This window comes from Puma concolor, chromosome B2, assembly GCF_028749965.1.
Source record: "Puma concolor isolate L17-30 chromosome B2, mPumCon1.1.hap2, whole genome shotgun sequence".
NCBI classification, from domain to species: domain Eukaryota; kingdom Metazoa; phylum Chordata; class Mammalia; order Carnivora; family Felidae; genus Puma; species Puma concolor.
In genome coordinates this window covers 35,304,664-35,323,039 of record NC_141671.1, presented here as the reverse complement: position 1 = coordinate 35,323,039, position 18,376 = coordinate 35,304,664, and the positions used below count along the sequence as shown (strand labels likewise).

Genomic DNA, 18,376 nt, shown 5'->3' with positions numbered 1-18,376 from the left:
TCCTTTTCGTTTTGTTTGTAACAGGATCCAAATAAAATCCATGGATACAAAATTGAGTACTATGTCTCTTAAATTGCTTTTACTTCAGAGGTTTTCCCTTCCTATACAATTTAATGTGTTAAAGAAACTCCAGTTGTTTTGCTGATTGCATTCTCATAGTGCTTGCCATGGTCCCTGTTTCATGGTCCCCCCAAGAATCATGTTTGGGTTTTGTGGAGGAGTGAGGGGGACAGAGGAGAATTGAGGGCAAGAGTTCTTTATAGATGGTGCTTATAAGATTCTTGAAAATTGAAGTCTAATGTCTTATTTCTTCATAATGAGTGCATGGCAAGGAAGGTTTGAATTGACCCTATGTTGGTGTCATTTATTTGTTCAAGTACTTACTAACTTTAGACAAATGAACAACTTAATTTTTGTTGGGGGTAATAGTTTTCCATTTCTTAAGAAGCCATTGTTATTCCCCCATCCGTGCATCTATATTAAGGTTAGACTCCATGTTTGCAAAAATAATTTGATGTGGATGGTGTGTTAAGCCAAGGTACTGTTTGGAAGTAATAGCATCAAAATGATAACCTTAAGAAACTTGGTGCTCCTGGTGGCTTAGTTGGTTAAGAGTCTGACTCTTGGGGCGCCTGGGTGGCGCAGTCGGTTAAGCGTCCGACTTCAGCCAGGTCACGATCTCGCGGTCCGGGAGTTCGAGCCCCGCGTCAGGCTCTGGGCTGATGGCTCAGAGCCTGGAGCCTGTTTCCGATTCTGTGTCTCCCTCTCTCTCTGCCCCTCCCCCGTTCATGCTCTGTCTCTCTCTGTCCCAAAAATAAATAAATGTTGAAAAAAAATTAAAAAAAAAAAAAAAAGAGTCTGACTCTTGTTATTGGCTCAGGTCATGATCTCAGAGGTTCCTGAGTTCTAGCCCCACGTCAGACTCTGCACTGACAGCATGGAGCCTGCTTGGGATTCTCTGTCTCCCTCTCTCTCTGCCCCTCCTCTGCTTGTGCGCGCTCTCTCTCTCAAGAATAAATTAACTTGGGCGCCTGGGTGGCGCAGTCGGTTAAGCGTCCGACTTCAGCCAGGTCACGATCTCGCGGTCCGTGAGTTCGAGCCCCGCGTCGGGCTCTGGGCTGATGGCTCAGAGCCTGGAGCCTGTTTCCCATTCTGTGTCTCCCTCTCTCTCTGCCCCTCCCCCGTTCATGCTCTGTCTCTCTCTCTGTCCCAAAAATAAATAAACGTTGAAAAAAAAAAAATTTAAAAAAAAAAAAAAAAAAAAGAATAAATTAACTAAGGGGCACCTGGGTGGCGCAGTCGGTTCAGCGTCCGACTTCAGCCAGGTCACGATCTCGCGGTCCGGGAGTTCGAGCCCCGCGTCAGGCTCTGGGCTGATGGCTCAGAGCCTGGAGCCTGTTTCCGATTCTGTGTCTCCCTCTCTCTCTGCCCCTCCCCCCGTTCATGCTCTGTCTCTCTCTGTCCCAAAAATAAATAAACGTTGAAAAAAAAAAATTAAAAAAAAAAAAAAAGAATAAATTAACTAATTTTTAAAAATGGTATCTTAAACTAGCTAAATGAAAACTGGTTTGAGGGAAAACTTCAGAGAATTTATTTTAATCTCCATTAAGTAATTGTGACGTGTTACTTTTTAGAGTAACTGAATTTTAAAATACTGTTTCTTTCTCCATTTACTCAGCACAAGCATTTCACTGAAGATATTCAAACAAGGCAGTATCGCTCGTTGGAAGTTCTGATAGGATCTGGCTATAATACCCCTGCAGACATTTGGAGCACGGCATGCATGGTAATGTTTTTTTCCCCTTGACCTTGTTATGTGGTAGCTCTGTTATGTGGTATGTGATAGCTGATACGGTACGTTACGTTACATTACGTTACGTTAACATTACGTTAACGTTACGTTAACGTTATGCGGTAGCACTGTGCCTTGCTCTGTTTGCTGATTTTCAGTAGACTAGTGAATTTTACAAACAAGAAAATAAAAACTTTTTGTGACATCACTGGCAGTCTAAATTTTCTGTCTGGAGAGGTAGGAATTCAAAAGCTAATTAAAAACATCTGCATTCCATTTGGTTCTGCCAAACTGCTGTTGCGCTGAAGGCACCAAATGTTTCTTACTGCTGCTGGGGGTTAGGGGGTGTTAGAAACAACTGCTAAGGTGGTACTGTTTTTGAGGAGGAGGTTACAGGTACCCTTGCCCTTTCAGCTCTCATCTGTTTTCAGATCAGGGAAGCCCCTGGAAACTACTTCATTCTGTACAGTTTGACAGTTCCTCAGACATCTTTACACCCCACAAGATGTGAAGCCCAATCATCCTAAGATTCTTAAATGGCTACTTTGTCCCTCGCAAACAAGTACTCAAGAGGTCAGATTTAGTTGATACTAAATGGTTTCCCACAAATAGCCTATGTTAGAACATGTTCTCTTGTTTCCTGAAATAGAGTATACTCTTTAATTTGTAATTGTGTTTCTTCACTTGTTTCTCTTCTACGAGGTTGTGAGTGCCATGCTGACAGGAATCGTGGCTGTTAACGTATAGCTAATTGTGTGCTTCAGGGCCTGGCCGTTATGAGTGGGTACTTACAGTGCAGTTGTGGTGCTAACTACCCAGAATTCTGGCAGACTTCGTAGAGTAAGGGCATAATTTCCCACGAGACTGCCTTCATTTCAGACACCAGCTGCAGACTCTGGAGTCCACAAGCCACCTGCTTTTCTGACCTACCGGCTACAAATTGGGAGGTTCCATTATCCTTTCAGATTCAGTAACTTGTTAGAATGACTCCCAGAATTTAGGAAAGTGTTAAAACTGCTATTACAGTTTTGTCATAAAGGCTACAAATCAGGACCAATCAAATCAAAGCATGGCTAGGGTGAGACCTAAGAAGGTACCAAAGGTGAAGCTTCTGTGTCGTTGGGACGTGTCACTTTCCCAGCATATCAGTGTGTACCACCATCTAGGGAAGTTCACACAGCTTCAGGTGCCCAGTTTTTTTTTTACTAAGATTTCATGACTTAGTCATGATTGATTGAATGAACTCCATCTCCAGCCCCCATTCCTTCCCTGGAGGTTAGGATAATGCTGGCTCACAGCCCCAGTTCTCACACAGTTGGATCTTGTCCAATTAGGAGGCATATCCAGCCCCCGTCTTAACTATGTAGGGGGGTGCCATTAAGTACTTATCACTTGGAAATTCCAAGCGTTTAGAGGCTTCCTCTCAGGAAACAGGAACAAAGACCAAATAGATTCTTTATTATATAAGCAGTACTTAGTACATATTTGTGGACCATCAAATGAGGAAACTAAACCAGAAACCTGTTAAACTGTCATTTCAATTAACAATATTCACAGTCAACTCTGGGGAAAAATTGAGAAACTACAGACTAGAAGATCATAGATTTCTTGATACGCACATTCCTGAAAAACCATGTCTTCCAGAGGTAATAGAGTTAAAACTGTGTTGTTAATATGGCATGACCTTGTAAATCATTCTGTTAGGTAGGGTGTATCAGGGGTCTTTTAAGATGGCTGACTGCCTGAAATGTAAGGTTTGGTATTGTGCACCAGATGGAAGAACATTGGAATAAAATCTAACTTCTTTTAAAGTTCTATATTTGGAAGAATTTGATTTGCTAGAGAAAATACGTGCTAGAGATGCCACCATTTACAAAATATAGCTAGTTTATAGATGACATATGATTTATTATGATGTGGTTCTTAGTAGGAGGTTAACTGTTTAGGCCAGTAGGTCCTGCGTGCTATTTAGTACATTAATACTAAGGCAAAAAAATAAAAGGGGAATTAACCTTGCCTCCCGTTAAATGGACCAGCTCACATGCAGGAAATTTCTTGACCAAGGGAAGGAAAGCACTTACCTGATATGACAATATTGTGAAAACTTGAGCCCCACTTGTTCCCCCAAATTTCTCTCGTTTTGCTAATAGACCTAGAAATGTTGCCTTACATTTAGCCATAACCAGAAAGTAAAAACAAATCCTGGAATATCAGAAGTGCCTGAAAGCGATGGATTGTCCTGCATCTGATACAATTAATTAATAGAAAGATTGGACCCTCTCTGAGAGAGAGTGAGTTTGCCTGCCACATTCGTGATTGAGACTACTGAGTTAGAAGTGCAGTTATGAAAAGGGAATGTTCTATGAAGACCATTTAAGAGTTGATAAAGAATAGATGTTTTTAAATCCTCCATTCTGTGGATTTTGACAAATGTACAGTGACCTATATCTACCACGGGAGTATCCTGCAGAATGGTTCCACTGCCCTAAGATTGCTCTGTGCTCTGCCTGTTCCTCCCTCTTCCTCCAGCCCCAGCCCCTGGCCACCACCAATCTTTATTGTCTTCATAGTTTTGCCTTTTTCAGAAAGTCATATAGTTGGAGTCATAAAAAATGTAAACTTTTCAGATTGGCTGCTTTCACTTCATAATATTCAAATATTTAAGGTTGTCCTTTGTCTTTTCATGACTTGATGGCTCATTTCTTTTTCAACACTAAATGATACGCCATTGTCAGGATGTGCCAGCTCACTGGATTGCATAACTCATATTGCCTATGTACGTCAGTGTGACCCTGACTCACAGAGCAGGCTCTTTGGTCAGCGTGAGACAAGGGCAGGAGTGGGAATTAGGAGCCCCTACATTCTAGGATGGGCTTTTTTGCTTGTCAGTTTGGGTCACAGTTTTCTTATCTGTAAAGGGAAGCATATTCAACTAAAGTGTTCCGTAACCTAGAGCTTCCGCTAGTTTCGAATTTTGGTACTGTGATCTTTTGGTTTGGTTTGATTTGTGAGGGGATTTTTGCTATTACTTACAAAATGGTAACTACTAGCATCTACCTTATGTTCCAAAAAGTAGTTCTGTCAGAGAACTTTAGGTAACTAGTTATAAGTATCTAGATGAAAAAATTTAGAAAATACTAAAATCTTAGAAAATTTTCTTTACTTCTGTGAACTTTAATTTCAGGATATTTACTGAGCTCCCACTCCGAGGCTTTGAAAAAGTACTGGTTTCTGAAGATAGTAACAAACTTTGATGAATAAGAATTAACAGGGGTTTTTTTCCACTTTGGGACTGTAAACCTCAGGACAGTAAGGGGGTGGGGGTAGAACACATATCAGGTTCAGTTTCAAAATAAACTGCTGGGATGTAAAACCAGCTATGCCTGGTAAGAAGCCATAGCATCCCTGACATTTTAGGGACTGTCCTGAAACTTCTAGTTTTGTGGCCTGGGCGGTAGTACAGTTCAGGTAATGTCTTGAGAAAAGCTGTCCCATGGGAAAACTGCAGAAGCGGACACTGGCAAGCACTGAGACCTCCATCTGGGTCCGAGTTAGAGAGTGTGCTCCGGAATCCACCCCGTGGTTCCTGTAATTGTCTGGGCCACTTAGTACCGTCGACTCGATCAGAATTGACCCGTGACTAATGACTTACAACTGTACTTCTATGCCAATTAGGTTCTTTATAAAACTGCAGTTGTTTTACTTGTTTTTAATCCATCTTTTTATTCAGTGAAAGATTAACGTCACTCACATGCTGTCTTTCCGTACTGCTTGGCACATATTCTAAAGGAAATTACTTTTTCACGCTTCTTGAACACTGTTTACAAGAGCTTTTCTTGTAGAAGACGTGCCTTTCTTTTCTCGGTGGTGAATGCTAAATGTGCCAGTCACATAAAACATGAATTGCTCTTGACCACATTTACACCCAACCTTTTTCTGATTTTCTATAGACCTAGGAATTGGAAGTTCTATCTAAAACTTTAGGGAGTATGTTCCAAAGCAAAACTTTGAAAAACTATACTTTTTGCCAAATAATAGTCATACGTAGGTAGAGATGTGTCTGTCTCAGTTTTTTGGTTTTGACTCTGGGTACAGAATCTTAATTTCTAGCCATGTGAAATTACAACATAAGAGGAGCTGCTCTTCTCATGAATAATTTAATAACTTAGAACCACCTTAATATCCAAATGTGCCTCACTCAGCAAAAAGATAAACTCAAGAGAGCTGAATTGCTGATGGGGGGAGGGGATAATCCATATGTTGATGATGTTATTGCTGTTTTCCTGCTTCATCTTACTAAGATACAGGTGTGGAAGGAAAGCTCTTTAGGAATAATCTTAAGACATTTTTTTTAAATGATCATCTGTGGCTTTTCCAGAGAAGGAAAAAATTACTTCATATTGAGCCAAATAGCAAGCAGTAAGCTTCCCAAAGGCTTCCTGTTGTTGTTGCTTACATTGTCCTCTTTTTCTTAGGCGTTTGAACTGGCCACAGGCGACTATTTGTTTGAACCGCATTCAGGGGAAGAGTACACTCGGGATGAAGGTGAGTCCTCTTAACTGAGGATGTCTGTGCATGGTAGTTACACTTGTGTGGCCGTGTGGTTTGTAGTACTGAAGAACTTAGTCTTTTTAGTATGCTAAGAATATATAAATCCCAGAAAAGATAGAAATATAAGATGTTTTATATTAAGTATTAGATATACTCAATATTTTATAGTAGCTATTAAAGAACTCTGTGAGGATGAAGAGAAAAGGCTACACATGGTCAAACTAAAAATTGTATTTACCGGGTAATTTCTTCTAAAACATCTAGTTATTTTCCTTTCTCTATAAATCAGTGATTCAATCTTTACCCCATTTGAATTACCTGTTCGTCAGCTTGCTCACTTATGCCTGCAACTTTATTTGGAAGTCAGTAATTTTATAGGCAAACATACGATTTGGATGGTGTTTGTGAATGCAGAGACTATATCCTGTTTGTATACATTCTACAATATTTAGCATTCTCTTTTTCTAAAAATTAAAGCCATGCTTTTTTTCTTTTTAAATGATATTAACATTTAGAATTCCATTTTAAAACAAAATATTATTGGCTTACATTTTGTGATAGCCGGTGGGAAAGGCCCAAGCTGTGAGCTGCTCCATCTGAGAGGCTGTAAAAGCAGACAACTAAATGTGTGATTGTCGTAGACTCTGGGTCTGGAGTTCTCTCTTGTCCAGCAAGAGAGTGGGATGCAGGATTAAAATGCAAGAGAGGCTAATGTTCAGGAGTTGACAAGAGCCCCGAGTAAGGGTCCTTGCTCCATTTTTATTAGGATCAGAAGGCTTACAAGCGTGACAGATGTGTAAAAGAGACAGTGAAACCATGAACATTAACTCATGGAAGGGGGAATGGAGAATTTTGAAGATAGGCGGTGTTAGGGGTTTGGGTCAATAAAAAACAAAGCTGGGAGGGAGTTTGTTTACAGCAGGCCTGAGGCACCACCTCTGTTTACCTAAACTGGCCTAGGGGACAAGACAGAGCATGCAACCTCAAGGGTCAGCAAGGCACCTTTCTTTTGCTAATTAGCTCCACTCTGGGCACTCTGGGCTCCACTCTGGGCTCCACTCTAGGCCCTATAGACTGGGGTCTATAGCCCTATTTACCTATTTTGGTCCTTCTTCCCTGTGAAAGCAGCTTTTTGCTATTGCACTAAGTTGGGGGGGTGTTTCTGCCCTGAATACCTAATCTTGTTTACCTCATTTTTGATACTTTCATCCTGAGGCTTTTCTATTCCAGGATTTTTGTCCGATACTGGGGGCCTTTGCCCTGTTTACCTAATCTTGGATGCGTTCATCATGCAGCTTTCTATTTCCTTATGCCTGGTTAACCCATCGGTGCAAGCTCAGGGAATTCCTAAGCTTAGTCCCCACATGTGATTTTTTTTTTTTTTTTTTATCATGGTGGTGGCCAGATAACTTAGATAATTGTGAATGAAAGAACTGTTAAAGAGGTATCTTACCTTCTTGATTAAACAGTTTGGGCAGATTTTGTTTTCAGGATTAATGGGGATTACTTTGAAAGAGCACTAGCAATATACCCTCCCAATAAGGAAAATATGTCCTTCACTCCCTGTGCTTTCCTCCATCTTAGGGAAATCAAGTTTTGTGCCCTGTGGAACCAAGAAAGCTCTATTTCTCACACTGTGGTCCCTTGGGATATTAATAGGCATTTTTAGTAGGACCTCCTGACATTCCTAATAAGTACTGTTTGGAAAATGTTGCGCCAGTTCCCATAGCCCAATGCCTATTTTAGTGGGTACAGTATGGATGTGTTTTCTATACATCAGCCCTTGTAAGAATATAACTGTAATTACTGTCTATGTACACACTTAATTTTCCCTAGTCTTTGCTGCTTTTTTTTTTTTTTTTTTCTGGTTGTAAGTTTGGCGCTATAGACTTACACCATTTTAGAAATACCCTACTATAGGGGTGCCTGGGTGGCTCCGACTTCGGCTCAGGTCATGATCTCACAGTCCATGGGTTCGAGCCCCGCGTCAGGCTCTGTGCTGACCGCTTGCTCAGAACCTGGAGCCTGCTTCAGATTCTGTGTCTCCTTCTCTTTCTGCCCATACCCTGCTTATGCTTTGTCTCACTCTGTTTCTCAAAAATAAATAAATGTAATAGAAAGAAAGGAGGGAGGGAGGAAGAGAGAGAGAGAGAGAAGAAAAAAGAAAAAAGAAAAGAAAGAAATGCCCTACTATCTTTGTATCTTTGTTTGGGAGGGTAGTTGATTTTTTTCTATTTTTGTACACTCTCTGTAAATAGTGTGTGGTACAGAACACATAGAGCAGCTGGAATTATATTGTATAGGATCTTATGCTACCAAACTTGATGATTGAAACATATATAAAAAGTCCCAAGTAAGGAATAAGGGAGAACCATCTATCCTAGGTATTTCTATACAAATTTATTGCCTCCTGTACCAGTCAATACTAACAGTCTTTAGGTGAAACTTCAAACTGCTGCATAAGAGGCCCATAAGAGCAGAAAACAGCAAACCCTTATCCTCCAGCCAGTGTATGCATAGTTTGTTACAAGTCACGGTAGGACTGGGGCCAACCTAAGAAGCATGTTCTCTGATGATATTCTCCAGCCCCTAACTCTTGGAATAATACTTGGATAATTTTGCCTATCAGGTATATCTGCCCTATGATCAATTGATAAACCAGATACAGGTTGCTGGAACTAAATGTAAAATAACACATTCAGGGGAAAAATAATTCCTCGGTATAGGAAAAATATTAAAAGAACCAATACTTCACTTGGAAGTTTACAGAAGATAAACTGTGGTCTCATTTATAATCTGTTTATACAAAGACATTTATTTGCAGGTTTTGCTTAAAATAGGCAGAAATTTCTTAGCAGCTGAGTTCTTGTTACCAAACTATAAATTCAGTCAAAACTGCCAAAAGGTTATAGTGAATTCATGAATGTAAAGCCCTTTTAAAATGACAGCACTGGGTCCTTTACATGAGAAACAGATAGGACCTGAGACATTCACAAATTCCCAGATATATTGATGTCTCTGGCGTATTATTATTCCCCTTTAAGGTAACATTAGAAATCTTTAAGTAATTCCTTTTGATCTTCATGATTCTCTAACAGGATTAAAGTCCTTTTGTGACTAGCAGCCATCACTTTTTAAAATGTACTTCGTATTCTTAGTTACCTGCAGAATAAAAAAGGTAGTAGAGCTGCCTGTAAGTGTGGATGGATGCTGGCCAGTCCCAGGCTCACCTGGGGACACACTGGACACATCCCTGGCAGTGTTCACAATCCATATTCATGCCGTGACAGTTACAACGCACTGCTATGATGTGGACATCTTTTCGTGGCCTACAGAAGTCAAGTAGCTGTATTTTAAAATGTTTTTCCGGGCACCTGGGTGGCTCAGTCAGTTAAAAGCATCCAACTTTGGCTCAGGTCATGATCTCACAGTTTGTGAGTTCAAGCCCCACAACGGACTCTGTGCTGACAGCTCAGAGCCTGGAGCCTGCTTCGGATTCTGTGTCTCCTTCTCTCTCTGCCTCTCCCCCACTTACACTCTGTCACTCTCTCTCAAAGATAAACCCTAAAAAAATTTAAAAAATAAATGAAAAGTAAAATGTTTTTCGCTAATTTGTACTTAAAATATGATTTATTTTAAAACAAATAGCTCTGAACTAGACATGATAAGATGTGGGTTTTCATTTGAGTTCTAGCTCCTTTTAGCCCTGTACCTTCAAGTCGGCCATTTATTCTCTCTGAGGTTCTATTTTCTCATCTTTACAATGGGGTATTAATCTTTGGCCTGTTGTACAGGGCGGTTGTGAAAACTGAAATAATCATACGTGATTATTTAATCATCATGAACATTGTTAAATAGAGTGATATTATTACGTGAAGCCCAGAGCAGTATCATAAATAAATAACAGTTCCAGAATGTGTAAAGAATATTGGTACAGTTTTTCACCTCATCTGAAAAACCCACCTGAACCTAGATGTATAGGCAAAATAGAAATAAAGATCTAGTTAAACCTCCAAACTCCAGAGTGGGACTTGCCAGCTGCTATCAGGTAACCAACCACCTGAAATAATTCTCGACCTTCCCAGTCTCCCCTGGAATATCCTTGGTTATATTTGTAGTTACTCTTAAAGAGCTAGTCCTTGAAAAAGCTATTCATAAAAAAAAAACCCTTTACAGCTTGTCCTTGATCCTGTTCTTCTTACCCTTCTATTTTAGACCACATTGCGCACATTATAGAGCTGATAGGCAGAATTCCAAGACGCTTTGCCCTCAGTGGGAAATATTCACAGGACTTCTTCGATCGCAGAGGTAGTATTATTAACATGAGTTTTCATCTAGGCCCCAGGTGTACAACTTAAGGAAGCAGAGCATTCACACCAAGATTGTTTTTAGTTATCACTCAAGTCCCACTGGAGTGGGTGCGTGATTTTGTTATGGTTTTCTGGACTCTCCATTAGGTGGATAGAGTCCTCTTCCTATTTAGGACAGAAAGCAAGCCTGAAATGCTTCATAAAGAGGTGTGCATGCTACTCTTTCTGCCATTGTCTAGAACTGCATTTGTTACTCCTGTTATGTATGTCTTTTTTTTCCCCTTTCCTGAAATGTTTGAAACATACAGATCACATTGCATTGATCATAGAACTTCTGGGGAAGGTGCCTCGCAAGCTCATTGTGGCAGGAAAATATTCCAAGGAATTTTTCACCAAAAAAGGTAAAATAAATGTGTTTGTTCCCAGGCATTAAGGGGGCAAAGTGTTTAAAAATGAAGAGGTAAGTACTGCTGGGTACATGTATTCCCAGCACCTACAGAAGAATGGTCCTGTCTTGACTGCTGAGCTGTAATAGTGTGGTCAAGAGCAGAGACTGGAACCAGACTATCTAGGTTCAAATCCCAGCTGCTACACAACCTCAGTCTGCTGATTTCTAACTGGAGATTATAAGTGTCTACTTCATATTGAATAAGTTACTTTGTATATAGCACCTGGCACATTGATTACTCCTATTATAGCACTTCTGGAAAATGGGCAGATTTTTGCTAGCATTTGGTCTAAGAACTGCCTCTTTCAAAGGGCAAATCATTTACTTCAAGCTTCCTAAGGGCAGGATTACATCTCACTCTGTCTTGTGGCCTAGTGACACCCAACATAGTCACTTAAGCCCATCAGTTCTACAAATTAACTTTACCCTTGACAATTTTATAAGTTTATGTCATCACTGAGGAGTGAAGGAAACCAAGAGAATACTCTTACTTCAACTTTTTGACTCGATGATATACATTGGCATATTTAAATGTGTACTTATGCATACAAACAAAATTTGAAAGCTGAAATTTGAACACCTGACATGGAAGGGATTGGAAGACTGTCTGGCCTTTTTTTCCCTTTTTGCCATGATTCCCTTTTTCCTCACAACCTCTACACTAATGCTGAGGAAAATCATTTTTCTCAACACTTGACAGCAAGCATCCTCAGAAACATTTAATGTTTCTTTTTTGGCAGGAAAATACTGAAGTGCTTCATAAGAGTTCCTCCTTACACAAAGACCAGTTAATGGCATGCATATACCGAGTAGGTAATTAATCAGGCACTCACTGCCCACAGAAGAGACCTCAAATAAGTGTTGTAGAAGTTTTAAAGCAGCATTTACCTTAATAAGGTACTGTAATTGACCTTATTTTTTTTTAATTATCATTTCAAAGAAGCAAAATTTAGAATGACATTCCAGAATACTACAAAGTGTAGTGTAGCTATATCTGAAACCTGTGTGGGGTTTGTTCTTTTAGTCTTGTTGCTTTTATACAGGTTTGACATGGTATTAGCTCTTACTGCCTTATTTGGAAGCAATATTTACTAGACTGTTAAGTCAAAAAAAAAAAAAAAAACAGTACAAACAAATTGTTCTTGGTATGTGGTAATAAACTGCCTCTGAACACCATATGACACCATGTTGCATATATAGGCATTTAATATTCATTTTAGTGAATACCTAGTTCATGCTAGGCCTGCCCAATTTGACTGGGACAGAATATCCTGGAATGGCGGGGCAAACAAATTATCTTAAGTTTTTAGGCCCTCAGAATGGAGAATGTGAGAAATTTGACTGAAGAAAGATTCAATTCAGGTGGCAAAATTTCTTTATAGAGCACCCGGATTAGTTCCTGGATATCCACAAAAGGCTCTTGTCACTTGTCAGTGTCCGTCAGTTTCTTTTGTATTGTCTTTATCATAGGTGACCTGAAACACATCACGAAACTGAAACCCTGGGGCCTTTTTGAGGTTCTAGTGGAGAAGTATGAGTGGTCTCAGGAAGAGGCAGCTGGCTTCACGGATTTCTTACTGCCCATGTTGGAGCTGATACCCGAGAAGAGAGCCACTGCTGCCGATTGTCTCCGGCATCCTTGGCTCAACTCCTAAGCCCCAGCCTAACAGCGCAGCAGAGATCACATGCTGACCCTCACCCCTCCCCAACAAGCATTTCCCTCTTCCCTTTTCAGGGTGAAGCTCTTCCTTCAAGGGTTTCCTAAGGGGTTTTTTTGTTTTGTTTTTTTGTTTTTTGTTTTCTTGTTTTTTTTTTAAATCAATCTGTTCATTTGGGTTTGCTTACTTGACCCTGTGGAGATCCCCCACAGCCATTGGGCATCCTAGGTGAATTTGGCCTTGATTGGGCTCTGCCAAAGACAAATAGACTAAAATGTGAAACAGCCTCTCACCGTGTACCCTTGTCTTTCCATTAGAACACCCTTTAAATTATACACATCCTTTTTAAAAACTATGAAGATGTATGAGCTCATCCTTTTATTCACTGACTCTAAGAGTCAAATTTTCTAGTGCGTATCTTATTGCCAGCATAAGGATGAGAAGGGGAAAGGGTGTTACATCTGTGTACAGCAGAGACATTAAACTTGCTGTATCCAGGCTGCATCATCTACCTGGACTGTTTCTGTTGCTCTCTATGTTCACATTTTTTCCTGTGACTTTCAGGCTATCTTTTTAAAGGAGCTGTATAAGCTCCAAATTTGGGTACCATCTTATCACTGTTCAAAGCACTATCAAATTCCTTTCATCCTTTAATAACTCTAAGATCCTTGAATCTTTGGTCTGATTTTTGATGAAAACAGAAGCGGAACCATTGATTTGTAATTTCTGCAGAACCACAGCTGTTTTGCAAAACAGTCCTTTCCTGTGTGTCTTCTGTCACCCTGACAGCAGAGTTCGTTCATTTGGCTGTTTTGTTTTTCATTGTTTTAACCCCTGGCTGGCACTTTACTCACTGCACTTGAGTTTATTGCCCCATAACTAACTAAAGAATCCAGGATGACTCTAGAAAGGAGATCTGGGTATCAGAGATTTTTCCCTCTAAGAAGAAAATGCCCTAGAATTCCTGATTCTTTTCCAATCAGTCCCCTACTTGTATTCACAGCTTTTTCTTCTTCTTGTCCAAATTTAGCCTTGAAGCAGTTTCCCTCTGTGGCTTAGCCTTTCTCATTTTCTGAGAGGCTTCAGGTCTTAAGTGAAATCCCAGCATAGAAGAACCAAGGGGAAGGGTGGGATGGCACTTTTTGGGGTGGGGTTTTTTTGTTTTGTTTTGGAGGGGGTGTTTTGTTTTTATTTTTGTTTTTTGTTTTTGGTTGTTTTAAGATTAGCCATTCTCTGCTGCTATTTCTTTGTATAATGTAAGTTTTTAACTGCAACTTTGGGATAATTGAGATGTACTTGAGGCTTTTTTTTTTTTTTTTTTTTTTTTTTGAGAAAAGGCTCTGTGAATCTTACTTTAGAATGGGCCTCTCTTAGACTTGCCCTAGACATCATATATTCCTTGGGTCATATTGAAAAGTAAAAGAGGGGCAGGCTTGGGGTCACAGCCACTTGTTCAGCACAGACCAAGTGGGCCTTGAGGACTACAGCGTTCTGCGGAGACGGCTCCAGGAGTGATTTACAGAAAGCCAAGGAAGTGCAACTTGAGGCTCTACTAGCAAAGCTGCTGATGAGACTTTCAGGTAGCTGACCCTCTATACAGGAAATTGGAGTCCAGATTCTGCCATTTTTCCACCAACAACAGCAAAGGAAAACATGGTGCAATTATGCAATCCATTTAACTCATAAACCTAGAACCCTGAGTACCGATGGCCAGCCATTCATCGGATCCTTGATTGGGTAGTCCTGAAATCAGACATGTTCCTGTAGAAAGAATTTTAATTGAGGCTGTCTATGCACCTATCAAGAATAAAGAAAATAGATTGTATCCAACAACGGCAGGGAAAATCCGTCGGCACTTCTAATCCACTTTGGCTTTTCAGCGATATATACATCTAAAGCAATAGCAGACTAGAACTGAATTCTTTTCTACACTGTAAAATAACAATTGTGGAATTACAGGAATTCTGGTGATGATATTAAAGTAAAATAACCAAAACACAAATAGAAGGCCCCATTTTAACAATTGATGTAAAAAGAAATTTTAAGAAGAGAGAACCTATAACTTCTTTCTTGGACATGTTTTCCCTCCAAATAAGGGCTTTTCCCCCTGTCATTTAAGGAGCCAGATGAATTAGAAGCCGTAGAAAGAGGCAGCTATAGAAATTGATCTTCCAAGTACCCCATGTACCTTTATTGAACTTAATCATAATACTGTCAAATTGCCATGATCTTACTAAAGGATTTCTATTGCTGTCAGTTAAAACCCCAAATGCATTTTTATTCTTTCTATCAGGTGCATTGTCTGTTTTCTTTATAAATGCAGTACAATAAACAAATTATTTAATAACCTACATGTTTCCAAAGCATTTCTGTTCATTTGTTGCCCAAGTTGGTCTGAGCCAACCTTCAGGAGGGAGGAAAGGATTGGTTGAGTATGCTTTTTGTACTTTAAGCAGTGAAATTGTATAGCTTGAACACATGCCACTTTATGTCATTTGTAGCTTTGCTTCTATCTTTAAATTGGGGGTAGGTGAGATTAACAGTACATTTTGGGAAGTTTTAAGAAAATTGTTATTCCCTATATCCAATAGTATTCTCCCAGAATATTTGTGGTAATGTCTTTCCCACCCCGGCCTCCGATTACAATCATTGTAGATGCAGAACGCCAAAGATTTGTGAACTCTGCCTAAGGCACTGGCATGACAAACCCTATTGTGCCCAGGCTCTCATACACATCTGATTTATTGCTTAGCACAAATTCTTAGACATGGAATGGCTGGGCCAGGTTGTAAGCACATTTTTATGGCTTGTAGTGAATGTCCCATAACTTCTGTGGGAAACGGACTGCTTGGCTGTGACTAGCAGTGTTTGGATGGGCCTGTTAGGATCGCACTCATTTTATTCCTTTTTTAAAATCTTTTTTTTAGACTTATTTTATTTTTGAGAGAGCACACGTGGGAAAGAGGCAGAGGGGGCAACAGAAGATCTGAAGTGGGCTCTGTGCTGATAGCAGTGAACCCCGTGCAGGGCTCAAACTCACAAACAGATCATGACCTGAGCCAGTCGGACACTCCACCGACTAGCCACCCAGGCGTCCCCACACTCATTATATTCCTGATACCCAGTTTGAGTGCCAAAAAAAACAGGAGTGTCTTGTTTCAATTTGCAGATTGGATGACTAGTGAAGTCAGAAACTTGTTTCATGGGTTTTTGGCCATTTTTATTTGGTTATCTACCTCCATTACCCAGCTCTATGTTGGCATGCTTCCCTATTTGATTATGTGGTAAGGATTTGTTATATACTAAAGATGATGCATTTTTATCATTTTCCATCACATACTTTTCCAATTTTTTATTTGCCTTTCATTGTTATGTTTGTTAACGTTATTCAGTAGAAAGTCCTTCCCCACCCCTGAACTACATAAACCGTCCTAGTTAATTTAATTACATCATGCTGAAGACCTGTGTGGTGTGTTCATATTGTAGTGTTGCCCAGAAGAGAATGTAACGTGTTTAAAAAACAACCTAAACGAATTAAACCAGAATTCCTCAAACCAATGTGTTGGTTTACTGGACTGACCAGTCTAGGCAGTCTCACTAGGCCTTGTGTCAAATGTATGGGCCTAGAGCTCAGAGGGTTTTGGAAAACTTCATTGCTCTTGTCCTAGGAGAGCTTGTCGCAATCTCAAAAGAACCAGCAAACGGAGATGGGAGTTAAACCATCCCCCTCCCCGGACCCCTGCTTTTCACTCTTCATTTGCCCTGAGTGTCCACAGGGGAACCATTTAGCTGCCCCAGAGCAGGCCCAGGTTACAAGACTGTATTACTGCCCATTCTTTTATTTGTGAAACCTGTGGAATCTAACAGTCTGCCCTTCTGAGGAAAGGCATTTGCTGTTGGATGACTGTCTCATAGAAAATGGATGATTTATTGATAATAGAACCAGAATTACATTTACTCCAGAAATAAGGCCTAATGACACCAAAGAAGCTTGAATAGTCGTCAGTTCTTTGTGTTTTGCCCGCCAACGTGGTGCCTTTGCAGTTGGCAAGGTATTAGTATCTTAACATCGCTTGCATAGTCTTCAGTATATGAGGATTAAATATATAAACTTGTATATATTACATGAAGATACTATCTGAACCTTGAGACCTATTGAGGAGGAGGTTTGTCTCTGTCACTAAAGTCCTGTTTTTAAAAGTTGGAATTTAAAAACTACACGCATGATGTGCGTTTGTCTTTATGTCTTTGCACAAATGCCAGTCCACACCAAGTCCTTGTGATATCAAATATCCCCGTTAAAAAGCCAGAAGATTGAAGATGATGTTAAGTGTTTAGAAGTTTTAACGAATTAAGCAAGTTTACGTTAGTATGTAGTTGTGTTGCTGGCCATACCATTCCTTATAAGGGAGGAGGCTTTTTTTATCATAATCTTGTCCTTAATGCAGATCTAGTTTTTGCCCACTTTAATACAATAACAATTGGCAGAACTGGACCATGTTCTAGAAGTGCACCGGCTGCCTGCATTTGAGCTATGCTCCTAGAAGTTGTGCCTTTAAGACGTTGCATTGATTGCTTTGGATTTATTGAATACAGAGGAGAGGACCATCAGTGTTAGAAATTAGTGAACGCTAGGGGCTCCTGGGTGGCTTAGTTGGTTAAGTGGCTGACTTCAGGTCAGGTCATGATCTCACGGTTCTTGGTGGGTTCAAGCCCCCTGCATCGGGTTCTGTGCTGACAGCTCAGAGCCTAAAGCCTGCTTGGGATTCTGTGCCTCCCTCTCTGTGCCCCTCCCCTGCTCATGCTCTCTCTGTCTCAAAAATGAATAAAATGGGGCGCCTGGGTGGCGCAGTCGGTTAAGCGTCCGACTTCAGCCAGGTCACGATCTCGCGGTCCGGGAGTTCGAGCCCCGCGTCAGGCTCTGGGCTGATGGCTCAGAGCCTGGAGCCTGTTTCCGATTCTGTGTCTCCCTCTCTCTCTGCCCCTCCCCCGTTCATGCTCTGTCTCTCTCTGTCCCAAAAATAAATAAACGTTGAAAAAAAAAATTAAAAAAAAAAAAATGAAAATGTTAAAAAATTTAATAAGTTAGTGGGCCTTACTATAAATCCTCTTGAGGTTCAATAACAAAGAGGGGTGAGTTTAGAGGGTCAGAGCCCTTGTTTGATCTTCAGCAATTTATTTCAAAACAAATACGTATCCATCAGCATGTAAGGTTACTGGACTCTAACCTTTGTTTCAATAAACCATTCTGGGAAGTGCCCATTGCAGCAGAAAATAATGAGTAACTTAAAAAGCAACTTTTAAAAAGACTCCAGTGATTCCCACACGGATACGAACACATTTTTGTAATCCCCTCACCTTGCTTGTGGGCTGGACTCAGTGACTGTTTTAACAGATCAAGGCAAAAGTGACAGATGTTACTTCTACGATTGGGTTACAAAGGGCTGTGCCTGCTGTCTTCTCTGCCCCCCTCTCTCGTTCTGTCTTGGAACTCTTTCTGGGGAAGCAAGCCGCCATGTGAGTAGCAGTATGGGGAGGCCCACAGTCTGCATCCTGCAGACAACCTCTGAGTCTGGAGGCAGATCCCAGTAGCTTAATTGCAGCCCTGTGAGAAACC

The 18,376-nt window shown here is 40.5% G+C and overlaps 1 protein-coding gene across 1 annotated transcript in view; it reads left to right on the top strand.

Annotated features, from left to right (window-relative positions):
- SRPK1 (SRSF protein kinase 1) overlaps positions 1–15,110 on the top strand; it is an 81,905-nt gene extending 66,795 nt beyond the window's left edge. Inside the window, 4 exon segments of the mRNA XM_086706684.1 lie at positions 1,679–1,786; positions 6,268–6,337; positions 10,962–11,054; positions 12,572–15,110. Coding sequence (XP_086562810.1) covers positions 1,679–1,786; positions 6,268–6,337; positions 10,962–11,054; positions 12,572–12,756 — 456 coding nt within the window. The 3' untranslated portion in view covers positions 12,757–15,110.
- Positions 15,111–18,376: the final 3,266 nt, after the last annotated feature.